General features: G+C 36.1%; 1 protein-coding gene across 4 annotated transcripts in view; it reads right to left on the reverse strand.

Moving 5' to 3' along the window:
• Window positions 1-16,501, reverse strand: part of LOC118202133 (dynamin-1-like) — a 204,191-nt gene that overhangs the window by 83,957 nt on the left and 103,733 nt on the right. For all 4 annotated transcript variants that reach the window (XM_085821519.1, XM_085821520.1, XM_085821521.1 and 1 more), the window contains one exon: window positions 9,299-9,436. In XM_085821519.1, coding sequence (XP_085677645.1) covers window positions 9,299-9,436 — 138 coding nt within the window. The remainder of the gene's footprint in view (window positions 1-9,298; window positions 9,437-16,501) is intronic.

Below are 16,501 nucleotides of genomic sequence, written 5' to 3' on the forward strand. Positions count from 1 at the left end.
ATGTAGAATATAAAACACAGTAAAATACTAATCGTAGGAAACAGGTAAATGGCAAAAAGTACAGTAAAATACCTATCGATGTGATAAGTGAAAAGTTAAAACATATAAAAAACCGATCGATGGAACAAGTTAATACAAATAAAACAAATAAAAACATATGAAAAAACATAAAATTATCAAAATTATAAAGCGGAAAATGGTAAATTAGCTCAATTCGATGTCCAACCTGGCTTTTCAAGGGAAATTTCTAGTTAAACGTCGAACCAAGCTAACTCCATTACGCGTTTCGCCGAAACAGACAATTGAAACTTTTGTGTTACGAAAATTTTTTTATCATTAGATGCATTGTCCTAAATTTTTTTTAGTCTCAATTCTCTGTTCCAATTTTCCGACGCGTCCGCACAAAATATAAGACCTTAAATAACATTAAGGTGTAAAAAATGTAAATGCAACTCCGATGTACAGCAATAATTAAAATAAAATAAAAATAAATAGCTGTCTGCTATTAGTCAAACTATACAATAACGTACGGGCTGGACCTGCAAACTTAAAGAATAAGAGTAGTAGAATTGGCCATCAAAGTAATTTAAAACTATTTAAACAATAGTAATAAAAGTATTGTGCCAAAATTTTTTGGAGGAAAGAAAACGTAGTCACAAGAATTATCTGTACATTTTTACATTAGATTCTCAGAATTAGCCATCCACTTTATACCGTCCCATTGGGCTTTAAGTATAAAATTTCACTATCTAACTCAAAAAATCTAAAAATTGGTAAGGCTAATGCCAGCTTTTTTTAAGGTATTTTTAATTATTTTTTAGGAATTAGGTTATTTTTCAAAATTGTCACGAAGTATAGTATTTCTTCTTGAAGGTGTTTTGTTGTATTGCATATTCTTTTTATTATTCTAAGTAGCTGTGAATAAATTGTGTTTAGGATGACTCTTTTGGAAATATTTGAATTCCAGTTGGTTAATTTTAGCTACTTTTATTAACAAATCGGGCCTTTTCGTTTTTCATTGTAGCTTGATTGCCCTCTAGCTTGAAGAATTACGACTTTTATTAACAAATGACTGTTTTTTCCATTTTACTCTTACTTTCGTGGCCATGAGTAATTTTAACTGAATTAGCCATTTTCACATTTAGGAACAGTTTTATTCTTCAGACAACTTGACTGACGCCATTTTGAAATCTTTCCACGTCTTTTCGAGTCTTTCAACCCATTTTAGCTTGGGGACGAGTTCCCGCCAACGGACAGTCTAATCCCATTGGCTACTGCCCAGTGACATTGTTTCCTCCGCCTTACGTCACACAACGAGTGAGATAGCGTTGAAGGACACAGAGTGGAATTGCAACCCCTTTTCAGCTTTGCTTCACGATCAAGAGGACTGCATAGCCACAGGTCTGATTTTTATGTTTCTTTTACAAAAAATTTTTTCTTGGTCTTAGCAAGACCCAATGTGTTTGTTTTCATTTAAATTTACTATCAGATTTCTAAAATCTATAGCTTGCAGGTGCAGCCCGTACGTTATTGTATAGTTTGACTAACAGCAGACCGCTATTTATTTTTATTTTATTTTAATTATTGCTGTACATCGGAGTTGCATTACACCTTAATGTGTCATTTTGTGCGGACGCGTTGGGAAATTGGAACAGAGAATTAAGACTAAAAAATTTTTTTAGGACAATTCATCTAATTATAAAAAAATTTTCGTAACACAAAAGTTTCAATTGTCTGTTTCGGCGAAACGCGTAATGGAGTTAGCTTGGTTCGACGTTTAACTAGAAATTTCCCTTGAAAAGCCAGGTTGGACAACTAATTGAGCTAATTTACCATTTTTCGCTTTATAATTTTGATAATTTTATGTTTTTTCATATGTTTTTATTTGTTTTATTTGTATTAACTTGTTCCATCGATCGGTTTTTTATATGTTTTAACTTTTCTCTTATCACATCGATAGGTATTTTACTGTAATTTTTGCCATTTACCTGTTTCCTACGATTAGTATTTTACTGTGTTTTATATTCTATATTTTATTTCGCGTGTAGCCTAATTTTTTCACCCTTCAATGTCATTTTTTTTTAAAAAATACTGTGTTAAATTTTTTCTTGGAGCCAGAGCTCCTGGTAACTTTTTGGCTAGCTAACTACAATTTATCTTCTTCTCATTTCCTTAAATTTTCAGCATATAGCGCAAAAAATTTTTAGACCAAATAGGTCTTTTTGCATAGCACTCACTACCTAGCTTTTTAATTTCTTATAAGAAAGATTTAGCTTCTCCCTCACTTCTTGACAAATTAAATTTTTCGGATTATTTTTTGAAAAATTAAAAATGCGTTAATTTAAGTTATAACGATAAAGAAATATCGGGTTAGTAAGACAGTAACTTCGGCTTCCATAAATAGAAAGCGTTATGTTCGTTTTGTTATTCTTCTGTCAATCTTGAAATTTTTCTTTTTTATTTGAGATTTGGCAGCTGACACTTTTAAGTCGCTATAGAAACAAATTCTGCATATTTTTGTTCACAACCAATTTTAACATGGGGTACAAAAATAAACATTTTCGACATATTTTGCCTTTTTTATTTCCCTAAAAGCCAGAAAGCGGTTGAGGCTTACGCATATGGTGAGTTTATGGCGGTGATTGTTTAACAGAACGCATGTGTCAGAATTGGTTTAAAAAATTCGTTCTGGGGATTTTTCACTTGAAGGTTATAAGGTATTTTCTCCCTCCTTTCCGCATGCCTTCATGGTGTAACTGGAAGCATACTTGACGCGTATTCGAGAGGTCCAGATTTCGATTCCCGGAGAGGGTACTGCGCATTTTTCACCTATCCAGCTTCAAAAACACCAAATGACTCTACAAGTGGCGTCCCATCTGAACGGCGGTTGACGATAATTCGTCACCACTAGGATCTGGCGATTGGCTTCCCTGATTTCAGTCACCCTTTAAAACGGAAAGTAGGTAAAGTACAGGGTTATCCAAATTAAACTTCCCCAACTCAGAGGCCTGTGCAGAGTGTTGTATGGGTCATAATGTGATGAAATTTTAAAAACAGACACTTCCGATCATGCGCTCGAGATTTATTTAAAAAAAAAAAAATTAGTACAAGAAGTTGCCGATAGGTGGCGCTGCAGATCAACAAGACATTCTACAGATGTTCGGTACGTGTGCCGTGGTTCTCCACAACTCTTTCCATTCGCAAAGCAGTGTGTTCCACAGCGGAATGCAGTAAGTCCACATTAATTCCACGAACATGTCGAATAATTGCTAAGGTTGCTGGGTGTTCTCGGTAAACCCGATCCTTTAAGAATCCCCATTACCAAAAGTCGCATGGCGTGAGATCAGGCGAGCGGGGAGGCCAAGCTGTAGGGAAACAGCGGCTGATCACACGTGCATCGGTAAAAGTTGCCCGTTGAATGCCACGAAGAATATGGGGAGGTGCACCATCCTGCATAAATATCGCGTCCTGGAGGCGGCCACGTTGTTGCAGTTCAGGGATCACAAACGTTGTCAACATGTCTTGATACCGTTTTCCTGTGACGGAGCGGCTTTTGAACCCTGTTGGAGTCACCTCTTCAAAAAAAAAAATAATGCCTAATGACGAATGTTGCAGTGAAACCGCACCATACAGTAACCTTTGGAGGGTTCAAGGGCACTTGATGGATTGCGCGCGGGTTTTCACTTGCCCAAATGCGGCATTTGTGCGTATTCACTTGACCATTCAGGTGAAAATGGGCCTCATCCGTCCAAAGGATGTTCCACGGCCAAGCAGCATCGACTCTCATCCCTTGTAAGGAACTGCAACGCGTTCCTGAACTAGTAATGTGCATATTGCGCAATCACGTTGCTGCAATATGCACATTACTAGTGTTACAGCGCCACCTATCGGCAACTTCTTGTACTAATTTTTTTGTGTAATAAATCTGGAGCGCATGATCTGAAGTGTCTGTTTTTAAAATTTCATCACATTATGACCCATACAACACTCTGCACAGGCCTCTGAGTTCGGGAAGTTTAATTTGGATAACCCTGTATTTTCTTCTTTCCGCGTGCCTACGTGGAGTAAATGGAAACAGTGGAGTAAATGGAAAAACAGCAAGAATTCGCAAATCGCCAAGGAATCGTGCTTCACCACGAGAATCTGAGGCTTCACATATCTTTAGCAACATGTACGAAATTACTGGAGCTTGACTGGGCAGTGATGTCGCATCCCTTCCTATAGCCTCGACCTTGGACCATCGAATTATCATTATTTGGAAGTTTACAAAACTTTTTAAATGGTAAAAATTTAAGTGATAAGAAATGACCTCAAATTGCACTTGGTGTAGTTTTTTTGCTAATAAAGACCAGAAGTTCGATGAGTGCGGAATCAAGAAGTTACCAGAAAGATGGCGAAAGATTGTAGAGGCATTAGGATTTTTTGAGAGGCAAGAGTCATCTCTCTTGAAAATTAACAACCGCCTTCGCCGGGAATCGAACCACGGACCTCTGAAATACCGGCTCAGTGTGCAGAACCACTACACCACGAAGGACGCTAGGAAAGTGGGAGAAATACCTTATATACTCCCCTTTTTAAAGAGCGACTAGGGTTTTAGGGGGACCTAGTCGCCAAATCCTGGGTGTGGAGAATCATCATCCACAACCCTTTTAGTTCGGGCGCCACTGTAGAGGCATTAGGATTTTTTGAGAGGCAAGAGAGATGAAAAATTAACAACCGCCTTCGCCGGGAATCGAACCACGGACCTCTGAAATACCGGCTCAGTGTGCAGAACCACTACACCACGAAGGACGCTAGGAAAGTGGGAGAAATACCTTATAAGATCACTGAACGGAATGGGAGATATTTGACTGATTAAAGTTTATTTTTTTGTACATGAAAAATTACGTTTTATTTAACACTAAGAAACCGAAATTACTTTCTTGCCAACCCAATACCGATAACAATCAGTAAACTATTTGCCATGAGGTATCAGGGCCGTATCTGCAGACTTGGAGCACCGGGCAATAGACGATAAGGCGATCCCTTTATTGCTTCTCCCTTAACCAATTTTTTTAGTCCAAAGGGATTTGAATCCCGAAGGACTATTAGTTTCGTTTTGGCATTTTGCGTCGGACTCATAAATGTCGGTTCACTTTTCAAACTGTTGCCACAAAATGTTAGAGTCCTGCATTATATTTGAAGAAATTAAATAATGAAAAATCTGCATAAATGTATGTATATTTCTCGTATTGTGATAAAACAACGGTACATAGAGTCATCGAATTTTGAATAACGTAATCCTCCAACGAATATGAGCATGTGGAAGACCAAATTTGAAATTTGAAATTTGTTTTATGATCGATTTCCTATTTTTTAAAACTTTGACGAATTTTTGATTAACAAACTCAAGGATTTCAAAGCGAGCAATGGCAACGTTGTGCAGAAAAAACATTTTTATCTCCAGCGCGTGAGTCTCTGTATCGGAAATTCTAAAGATATGCTCGTTTTAAAACTATTTTGCGATATTGCTGTTGCACTGGATCTTATGGTTTAAGTGCGAGGAACATGATATTTAATAAAGAAAGGTAACACACAAAATGTTAAAAAACGCCCCTTTGAACGTAATTTAAAATCTGAAACATTTCAGTTTTTTTTTTTTTTTTTTTTTTTTTTTTTTTTAAATTATGATTTAACATTTCCTTAATAATGAAAGTAGCTCTACACATGTAAATTTAATGAAATATTTTTCGATAAATTTCTCGTTAATTTGTGCTCTTAGGTGCTATTCTTGATTCTTGTTAATGTAATGACAGGCGAAGCTATTTGACGTCACCTAAAACGTAATGCAGGGTGTCTCACTCGAAAGAGGGCCCGGGAAAAGTGTGATAAAAATCGTATAATAAAAGGAAACGAAGCCAAATTTTTACATGACATACCTTTATGCTTAAAAAATGAAGGTGCATTAGAAGACGTCCTGGAAGTGATCTCCCCCTACCTGTACACACCCTTAAACCTTGTACGTATTACCTTTAAGCCGATTCCATTGAAAAAACTCAAGGGAGAAGTGGGAAAAGCGATTCTATCGCGTTCATATTCGCTACAGATGTGTAGCATGTTACCCAATCTTGCTGGTGAGCCCAAGTGTCAGCTCCTCGTCATCCAACTGGTTCACAAATTCATGAAAAAGTGCCTAGTACACTTCACTGGTGACAATTATGTAAAAAGCAATTTGCCTGGTGATGCGCCGCTGTGATAATGCACAAAACACACCCACCTTCTGCGAATGATAGGGTTCCTCGAAGCCTGCATGCTGGGTGTCACTATTCCATAAACGTGTGTTTCCTTTGTTCACGTATCCTGACAAGTGGAACCACGCTTCCTCACTCTACCATGTGTAATCTGGGTGCAACATCGTTTTGGACTGTGTATACAGGTGGGAGGAGATCGCTTTCAGCACTTCTAATGCACTTTGGTTTCTCAAACATAAAGGCAAGTTATGTAAAAATTTGGTTTCATTTTCTTCTGTTATAAGATTTTTATGACACTTTTGCCGTGGCCTCTTTCGGGTGGGACACTCTGTACGAAATACATGCGATGTAATTAAGGTCAAATGTTTACTAGTAAATTATCCAGTACACTTTATATTTACACTTGGATTACAAAAATCTCTATTTTCTAATCTCTCTGTTTCTGGCGAACCTTTCCTATCCCATACTGCTTCACAAATAATTTTTTATTAATTTCAGTTTTGAGAATGATCGTTTAGCCTTAGCTTGAGTAACAAGAATAGTTAAGTACATGAGGCACGCTGTGCACACATCAGGAAAATTCGATAAAAATGAACTGCTATTTATTATCAACAATTCTGCCAATTCTTTGAGGCTTTGAATTTTTCTAATTGTAGAATCGTTAGAATTTTTTTTTAAAGCAGAAGTTGTGAAAAATGAGCAATGTCCTCGCCGGGACTCGAACCTGGACTCTCGAATACGCGCAGAGTGTGCTACCGTTACACCACAAAGACATGCAGAAAAGAGGAAGAAAATACCTTATACAATTAGATAACTTAATACTGAGCAATGTGAAAATATAAATATCGTTAGCCAAGTTTAATTTTCAATTTTTACTTTCTACGAAGTAAAGGAAATATTGTAATCGCAAAATTTTCGGTTATTATGTTTATTATGTTTCAACGGAAACATCCATTTTAACCGCCTCCAAATCTATTTGGATAATTTTTTTTTGGGGGGGGGGAGGCGTGACGTCTCTACGTAAGGACAGAATTAAGGACTCTTATTTCCACAATGGATTGTAAAATGTATTCAAAGGGGATTTTTTTGGTGGCTTCTGTACGTAGGTACGATTGTTGGTCATAATCATATACTTTCGACTGTATAAGTATTTTAAATGACGAAAATATTCATGTTTGGGGGAACTCATATTTAAAAAAAAATTCATTTTGAACAAATAATGAAACTTAACTTTTAATACGAATATAACTTTTTCACTTGGTTCCTATACTCATTAAATTACTGGAAAAGTTTTATACTGGTTATGAAAAATTCTCATTAAACTACTGGGAAATACTCAGTAAAATACTGGAATTACTCATTAAATTACTGGGAAAGTTTTATACTGGTTATGGAAAATAAATAAATAAATAAATAAATAAAAATTCAAGAAGTTTGATTCCCTTATGACAGAAATTGACTGGGACATTTAAATTGAAAATTTGCGATTTTTGACATAATTTTCAACTTGCCTTAAGGAATCGGTTAATTAAATTAGAGCAATTCGAGGAAATAAGTTTAAACAAGGTGCAGCAAAAAAATGTGTATAATTTAACACGCCATACAAGAGAGTCATGTGGTGTCTACATCACATTTAAAAAAAATAAAATCTGCATTACCTAACTAAATAAATAATCGTCATGTTTTTCTTCTTTCTTTCACCGCTAAGACTGGAGCTCCTCGATAGTGCCCCGTTGGTAGTTACTGACGTGTGAGGTATATATGTAGATGGCAATCGAGTTCTTGCTGGACACTGCAGCATGAGGCCATCGATAATCTTAATAGCCGCCTGATTGAAATATCAGTTGTAATCTGGGCAGTTCATATTGCAGAATATCAAATCATTGGGAACGTAATATAATATTCATCAGACCTTTGTGAGCAGGAAGTTTTAAACGAAAGAACAGTATTCTAGTCGGACATCGGAAAGATCTTCCAGCTATTAAATGAATTAAAGGCAATCATAGTAGACCCAAGTAGCACATGACGTAGGAAAGATGTTGCAAACTGGTCAGAGACGTTGCAAAGTGGTCGTGGTAACGTCTTTGCTACGTCATGTGCTACTTGGGGGAAGGATATAAAGATTTGGTTTGGTTTGTGATTACGGTAGAGCAGAAGCGTAGCTAGAGTTTCCAGCGCCCGGGGACACCTGAAGAATTTGCGCTCCTTTCTGTGTGCCAAAAATGGAAAACATTTTATTAAAAAATTTCGTAACATGAATTTGGCGCCCTTTGGATGCTGCGCCCGGGGACAGATGTCCCATTTTGCCCCACCCTAGCTACGCTATTGCGGTAGAGCCTCGAGGGCTATCTGCCTAAGGGAAGGATGCCTTTCTAAGGTAAACTCACTCATATACACGTTACACATGGGAAAAACCACGAAAACGCCCATGCTGCCAGCCAGTTCGCGAGATTCGAGCATCGGACGACGCTCGGCCGCTGTTGGGCTCAAGGTTATCAAGGAGGAACATGTTAAATTCCATGCATTCGTTCCTCACATAAGGGCGACTGGAGGAGAAGGAGAGACGCAGCATGTTAAACCAAAGTAGTGACTTATTATCGTTTGCCACATTTTTAGTTACATCTCCGATGCATTACAATGTACGGCAATTTTGAGAAATCAGCCGTTCTTTCGCTAGGAGTTGAAGTCGAAATCTCACACCTGTTAAATGGATGACACTGGCAAGGACACGTGGAATCCTTGAAACTTCAAACACAATGAGTGTCATGCTTTTTGAATTACTGTGTATTTTATATGACCATTAAGGCTTCAGACCTAAAACTTTAAATTTCATATTTACATTCGCGTACGTTTTAATAATTTCTGTTTTGAAAATTTAAGTCTTCAGCCGACTTTTAAGATTTCACCTTGAAGATACGTTAAATATTTTTTACTTTTTTATTGCAAAGTGTGTCTGTTACACCCGGCTAACGACGGTAATGAAAATATTATTCCAGCATTTGCTGTTTAACGAGCTAAATGCATACGGTTTAAGTTTGAAAAGACATATACTGGGTCATTAAACTTACCTTTTTGATGAGGAAGAAGACGATATATTTAATAGCTGTGTCACTGACTTGTTTCTGTACGATTTCAAGATACTTCATGATAATTATTGTGATATACTGGACCTTTTGCTGAATACTTTCATTCTCCATCAGCTTCGACTATATGAAAAGAATAAAAAATAAAATAGTTCGTCTTTCGATTTCGACTTCGGCCACAGTAACCATAAAGAAGATAAGAGTGTACAGATCATAAATGAAATCGAATATATAAAAATTATTATTCAGTAAATTTTTCTAAGAACATTTCTTGAATGAAAAATTTTTTAGTGTTAAAAAATGTATAAACGGTAAAGGTGTCTTGAACAATAGTAAAAGAAATGATAAAGTGTTATTTCACGATTACAGAAATTCAAAAGGGACATTAAAATTCTGAGAGAGTGAATTAGGATGAAGGATGATTCTTTTTTTTTTTAGCAATAAAGTTATAATCTTTTTTATAACAAGAACATCTATAGCGCCAAAATGAAACAGGCGATATTAGGAATTTTTAAAATAAAATTGTAACTAAGGCAGTAGATTTTTGGAGGCACGAATTTTCCACATAAATATTATTTTTTTGAGAATTTTCTAATATCAGACTTTTCCCCCCGCGAATGTCAAATAAATCTACCAATTTCCAGTTTTTATTCTTATTTTTTATATAGTTATTAGACTAGCCTTATATTTAAATATTTTTTAAAAAAATTTCCATTAGAATTTCCACAAAAATACACAAGAAAGGAATTTTATTCCAAAATTCAAACCGGAATTTTTAACTCTCCTCTATTTTACTGGATTTTTAGCTTAGCATGAAAAGTCAGTTACTGAAAGTATATCTAGTTACACTTCACCGCCTGTCGGGTATTTCTGTTTAACGGGATATTTATGTATTATCACTCTGTCCTGAAATTGTCGCCAAGTAGCGAGATATAACGCCAATTATACATAAGCGTGATCTCACAACACACTCGTAACACCTGGACTTTTAATTCCGATGCAAACCAGATCTGTGCTAATTCTACGAACAGAGGTATTGTTACGAATTTTTGTAAATAATTTTAGTGAAGTTATGCACAGAACGGTTTTAGTGATGTTATGTGCAAAACTTTTGTATAATATGAAATAAAAGTCTGAAGAGTCGAAGCTGAGCGGAAAAAAAAAATGCAGGGGTATATCCCCTATTCAACATTCAAATAAATAACTATTGCGCTAAATTGGCAAGATATCGCCAAGATGGCAATGTATTTGGCGAAAAATTTTTATCGCCGAATTCGGCGAGTAATTACCAAACTTAATGACCATTTGGCGACATTTTGGTCCGGTCCCTCTATAAGTAATCGATACTGTAATCGATCCCTTTATGTAAGTGTAACTGTATCCGATCCTTAAATGTAACTTTAACCATATATGCCTTCCAGTAATTTCAAGAAACGAAAGGTACTAGAGATTTCTCGGTGGCCGGGAGAAAACTATATCAAACCGGAAGCATATTTCACAAGTGCACATCAGCGTAACCACTGAGGGAGGAGATTCGAAAATGGACCAATGAGCTGCTGTTGCTCTTGTGACGCTAAATCTTCGTGCATGTAAGCATATGTTGTTTACGTTTTAATTTGCATTTGTTTCACAGTTATAAATATATGGCGTAATAGTAGAAATCTTGTAGTGCTTTCGTTTTCTGAGTTTAATTAATCGCTGACATTTCACTTTCGCGATTTTTATCACGCATTAATATTTGGATTGATGTTCACTGCATATTATGTGGATTAAGAGAATTCAAGTGTGTTACATATAATCTGATTATATCCACTGCTAACATTAAAAATGATATGTAAATAAATTAAGTATATATTCGTTGTGAGTAAGATAAATTCACTCTGTTTGATGAGTATTATTTCTTGTGTAGACAGTAAATTTAAGATCCAGTTATTAAATGAGAAATTTAACACATTAAATGTATTTGAATGCTAATTATTAAAGTTCACTTTGAATAAAATTCTGCATTGCTTATTATTATATAACATCTTTTTCATATAGACTGCAATAAAAAGTGCTGACTTCTATTTCCATATAGAACTGGTGTAAGTATTTTTCTCATACGCTTAGTTTTATGTAAAGATTCCATTTGGGCTCAGATGTTTATCACATATTTCTTTCTTCATCTTATTTACCACTTATTAAGTAATATTTCACATCGATATTTTTGCGAAGTATCCAACATGTGTTTGTATTTATTTCAACCATGTAGTGAAATCTTCATAATTGCCTATATTTGAACTAACTCCTCAATGAAAAGTTTCAGAAGCAATCGACGATGCTTTAATTATTTTGTACAGAAAATTGTGTGGCAGAAAATTTTCAACCATCTTGCTTAATCTTAAAGCACGCGAAAGGTCATGTGACATGACAGAAATATCACAGGATGCTCATTGGTCCATCCTAGAAGCCACTCCCTCGGTGGCTACACAGATGTGCACTTGTGAAATATGCAAACCGGAGAGACCACTAGCTCTCAGTTGTTAGTTCAGAGTCGACTACGGAGTATTAAGAGATATCCGTGTGAGCTTCGCTCTTTAGATGCGCTTTGCATTGCTTTATCTATAACGTTCTTAGCAGTTTGGAAGTGTAACTACTGATTATACTCTGTGATACTAAGAACATAGCTGTACGGCTATCTTTGCGAAAAACTCCAGAACTGTAAAGAGTTCCTTTTTTTATCAAGCTACCGTCGGTTCTGTGTTCATGCGATCTATTACGAGTCTGTACGCAAGCAAAAATGTAACTCAATTGTTATTACTTTATTTTTCCCTTGCAATTTTAAATAGGATTTAGAATTTGGGACCCCAATTTCTACAGAATAACAAGCAATGTAATGTTTTCAAAGTTATGGGATCTTACCATAAAAAAGTGTCTAATGGACACAATATCGTATCTTATTTAAAAACAAATCAAAAATGGCGAAACAGTGGGATATATTATGACAAGAGAAAATCCATTCAGAAAAGAAGTTCGCTCGAGGGCTGTGGAATCTTATTTGGCACTGCACTCCGGTTCATATAGAGCTAATCGAGAGAATTAACATCTGTTAAATAAGGAAAAGAAAGCCTGAATGTGACTGAAAAAACAGTAAAAAGATTGGAAAAACTAACCTGCCTCATAAGTTTGTACTCATGCCATTTTAAGCTGAGATTGCAGTAAAATTTGACGCAGAATTTAATCATTAGCTTTGTTAATTAACGATTAACTGAACTAATATTTATGCAAGTTTTTTATGTGCTGATTTTATAATTTGAATCTCTCCATTGTATAATTAAGAGTGACGTGTGATTGCTTTTTTTGAAAAATAAAGACGCGTCAGTTCCTTCAGAATTCCGCAGGAATGATTGGTAAAAGTTAAACGGCATCTCTGCCAATTTTTCTTGGTTCCATGGTAGCCACCTTTCAAGTCTGACGAGATAAGACGTAAGTATTAAAAATGGTAATCTTGATGTCAAATAACCCTGACGAATATGTTACGAATCAAATGTTTCGAGAATGGGATAAGTTTATAAATGTTAAATTTTAATAAAAAAACGTGTGATACTTGGGTCGTTCAATAAAGTTTGGAATAAGACGAGTAAAGTAATGGAACATATTTCAACTGGCGAAATACATACACGAATATTACAAGCAAACCATTCTCGAGGAGTGCTGCAGATAGCCTGCTGGCATTTCCTTGTTTCCAGAGATCATCAACCGTGTTTCTTTTCCTCCATCTTATCGAGAAATGCACAGTACGAAATAACAGTTCCTGGCACATTATAACACACTGTTGTTTCTGCAAATCTGTGAGCTTCTGAGCTCAAATTTTATGCATTTTCAAATCTTAATGCACTACTGTGTCTAGAATTTTTCTGCCAGTGTCCATTGACCTCATTTTCGATATCTCAGTATTGTGGGGATTTATTTAATTTATTGAACAGTTATTTTGCGTTCAAACAACTTTCAAATCTCTCTTGCTTTCAACTCAAGCTTGGGAGCAATGCTTGCCACCAAACTTTCCTGCCAGAATGCATATCGAAGGGATCTTTAAACCCTTCTTCTGACTTTGTGGTACTTTAGGAATCAATGAATATTCACTAAACAGTCTTCTAACGTCTAGTTCAGTTTATGATAGCCATGCAGACAAGACCTTATAATATCAAGCTGTACATTTGCTGTACTGCGGCCGGTATACACCTCAGTACTGATTTACCGCTGTACATTCCTTTCAGTACACTTTCATTTAACCCGCTGAAGTTCCTAATCCAGCTGAAAACACTGTTTTGTGCAGGAATTTGTTTGTCACTCACAACTAGGTATATAATATTGTTGCGTGCGTACACAGAACCGACGATAGCTTCATAAAATTTATTTTACCGAATGAAATACTTTACAGTTTTGAACTTTCCACAAATGTACTCGTACAGCTCTTCTCAGTATCACACAGTTCAATCAAATTCATCTCTGAACTAATAACTGAGAAACTGATACTCTCTTAGGGCTCATTTCGTTTTCCTCAGGCCGCAAAGAAATTTCTAGTACCTTCCATTTGTCGAATTTACTGCAAAGCATATACGGTTAAAATTGCACAAAAAAAAGCCTGATACGGTTACAGTTACACATAGGGATCAATTACAGTTACAGTACTAGTTATAGTTATACAGACACTGGACCAAAATGTCGCTAAATTTTCGCAAAGTTAGACTACTTTTTGCGGTTTTTCGGCAAAATTTGTAGCCGAAACCTTGGCGATATCTTTCCAGTTTAGCGAAATGGCCATTACTCAGTGTTAAATAGACTTGTCCCCTGGAGTCCTATTTTTTCCGCAGAGCATTGTTCCTTTCAAGCATTTCATGTTGCATTATACGAAAAATACTACAATTTCACTAAAATTATTTACATATGTACAAAATTTGTAACAGTATAAATAATCGGTAAAAGTCAAGCAATTTACTCGTAGACGTCAAGAAACTGTTGAGAAACTACCCATTTACCTATTAGAAATAAAGAAAAATGCAGAAGGTCATGCTATCCATCAGGTAAACAGAATGTTCAGCTTCAATATTAACATCGAGAAGTTCTCGCCTAGAAAACGCCCAATACAGTGCTTCCGATGTCAGGAATTCGTGCACTTACAAGTCTGCAATAAACCTCTAAGATACTCTAAGTGCGGCGAACAGCACCGAATCAACCAGTGTACTCTCAAAAAGGAAGAAAAGCCAAAGTGTATTTTTTGCGGATCTGACCGTGTCAGCAGCTACCGTGGGTGTAGCGCCTACAAAAAGAAAAACGATTTGAGCAAAAGAGACAGCCTGCAGAGCAGAAAAAACAAACTCCCATAGAGAAAGTTCCTGAACTCAATACTGAAAATTTTCCTGGTATTTCAACCAAAGAGATGAATGCAGTTCAACAATCTCTTCCAGGAATTTCCTACAGTGATAAAATGAGAAGAAAAATTAAACCACCACCTGAAGATTTAAATGAAGCCCTCACCTGGATGCAAGATGGAAAAATCATGAACTTTTTAAAAACTGTGATTTCTCTTATCGAAAAGATCGAGAACGCAAAGTCAGCCTCCGATAAACTCAGATTTGTTTTCCAAGCAGCGATGACAATAATAAGATTTGCTGAAGAAGATTAATCTCTGCAGACACCACCACTAGATGGCGACTCCATCACTGATCAGTTAACCCTAATCTCGACTTTCCGGCAAGCTTCCATTCACGCAGATAGATGGCGTCACAGGAGATGATCTTGGAACCCGAACTTTTCCTGTCACCAACACCCCTCCAGTACGTTACTTGCTCTTTCTCACTCTTCTCTTTCTCTTCTACTACCACCCTTATTCTTCTCAGATTTGCCAATGATTCTTCATCCTCTTTTTTACTCAGCTGTGATTTCTCCCAACACTCACCGTCTCGGAACGAGGATCTCATGTTGTACCATGAACTCACCAGCCATATGTAGGCTTTCCTTCTCTCTGGTTCCCTCTGGTTTCCCTCAGCTCTGCTCATCATTACTCTTCCGATGTGGAGGTAGATGATTTGATTACCATAGGGACTCCGAAATTTTTCCTCATTGGCATTATAAATAATCAATCAAAAAATCTCCCAAAATTGTTAGTGAAAATTCCAGGCCGCAAATGTTTCGTAAATTTCTGCAACTTGCATCGCGACTGTCTCATGAATTTTCGCTTTTTATATGTTGAACGTTTAAAGATAATTGCACGGTTGTTTATAGTTCTAATTCAAATATAATAGTAGCAAAACAGTTGCAAATATTGTGAGAATGAACAGTCTGTAACGTGTGAGTTTTATGGAAGTACAATATTCTTAAAAAAAGAAAAGGCAGATAAAACTAGTTGGACAGTTAAAAAAAAAAAAAAAAAAAAAAAAAATTATATAATAACCATTTTAAAACCTAATGTAATGAATGCAGTATTACAGTAGATGGTTATCACATTTTTCTCCTCTAATTTTTATCGAATAATGATTAAATGTTTTGAAATATTGATGAAGAAGACGAGAATGTGACAAACAGATATGAACTGAGCACTATGTTGGCAAGATTTTGGGTTCGGTGCAAGCTTGCCACCTAACTTCATTTTCTAAAATAGTGCAATACCTGTTGTAACAAATTTTGTACTTAGACAGGTAATTTTAGTAGAATTATAAGTAAAGTAGTAGTATTTTTCTGTGTAAATGTAGGGCGAGACAAATTTTAATAGAAAGCTCTACCGAAAAAGTAAGAATGCTGGCACAAGTGCATTAAACATTGAGCAAATGAGTATCTCGGTAATTTGGCGATACATAGCCAAACTGACGACGGTTTTGGAGAGAAGTCGTAGAAAGTCGCCGCATTTGGCGATATTTTGGTCTGGTCCCTGTATCACCGTAATATGTATTGAAATTAAATAAATGTAATTGACCACTATGTTTGCTGTAACCGTAATTCCATCCTCGTACTGCTTTCCATTAATTTCGAGAAGCAGAAAGTACCGGAAATATCTAGACGGAAGATTGTAAACTGTAAAAGCCTGGAGAGAGAGCACCTGCTCTCAGTTGCTTAGTTATTGTTGTTGCGATTTGTTATAGTTCCGCGTGAACTGTGATACATCCGATTAGCTTTCTCTTTAGATGCATTGGATTGTGTTTAATGTTTCTA

The sequence above is a fragment of the Stegodyphus dumicola genome, chromosome 8 (genome assembly GCF_044657685.1).
Source record: "Stegodyphus dumicola isolate Sdum_Otavi_A_Nest chromosome 8, ASM4465768v1".
Taxonomy (NCBI): Eukaryota; Metazoa; Arthropoda; class Arachnida; order Araneae; family Eresidae; genus Stegodyphus; species Stegodyphus dumicola.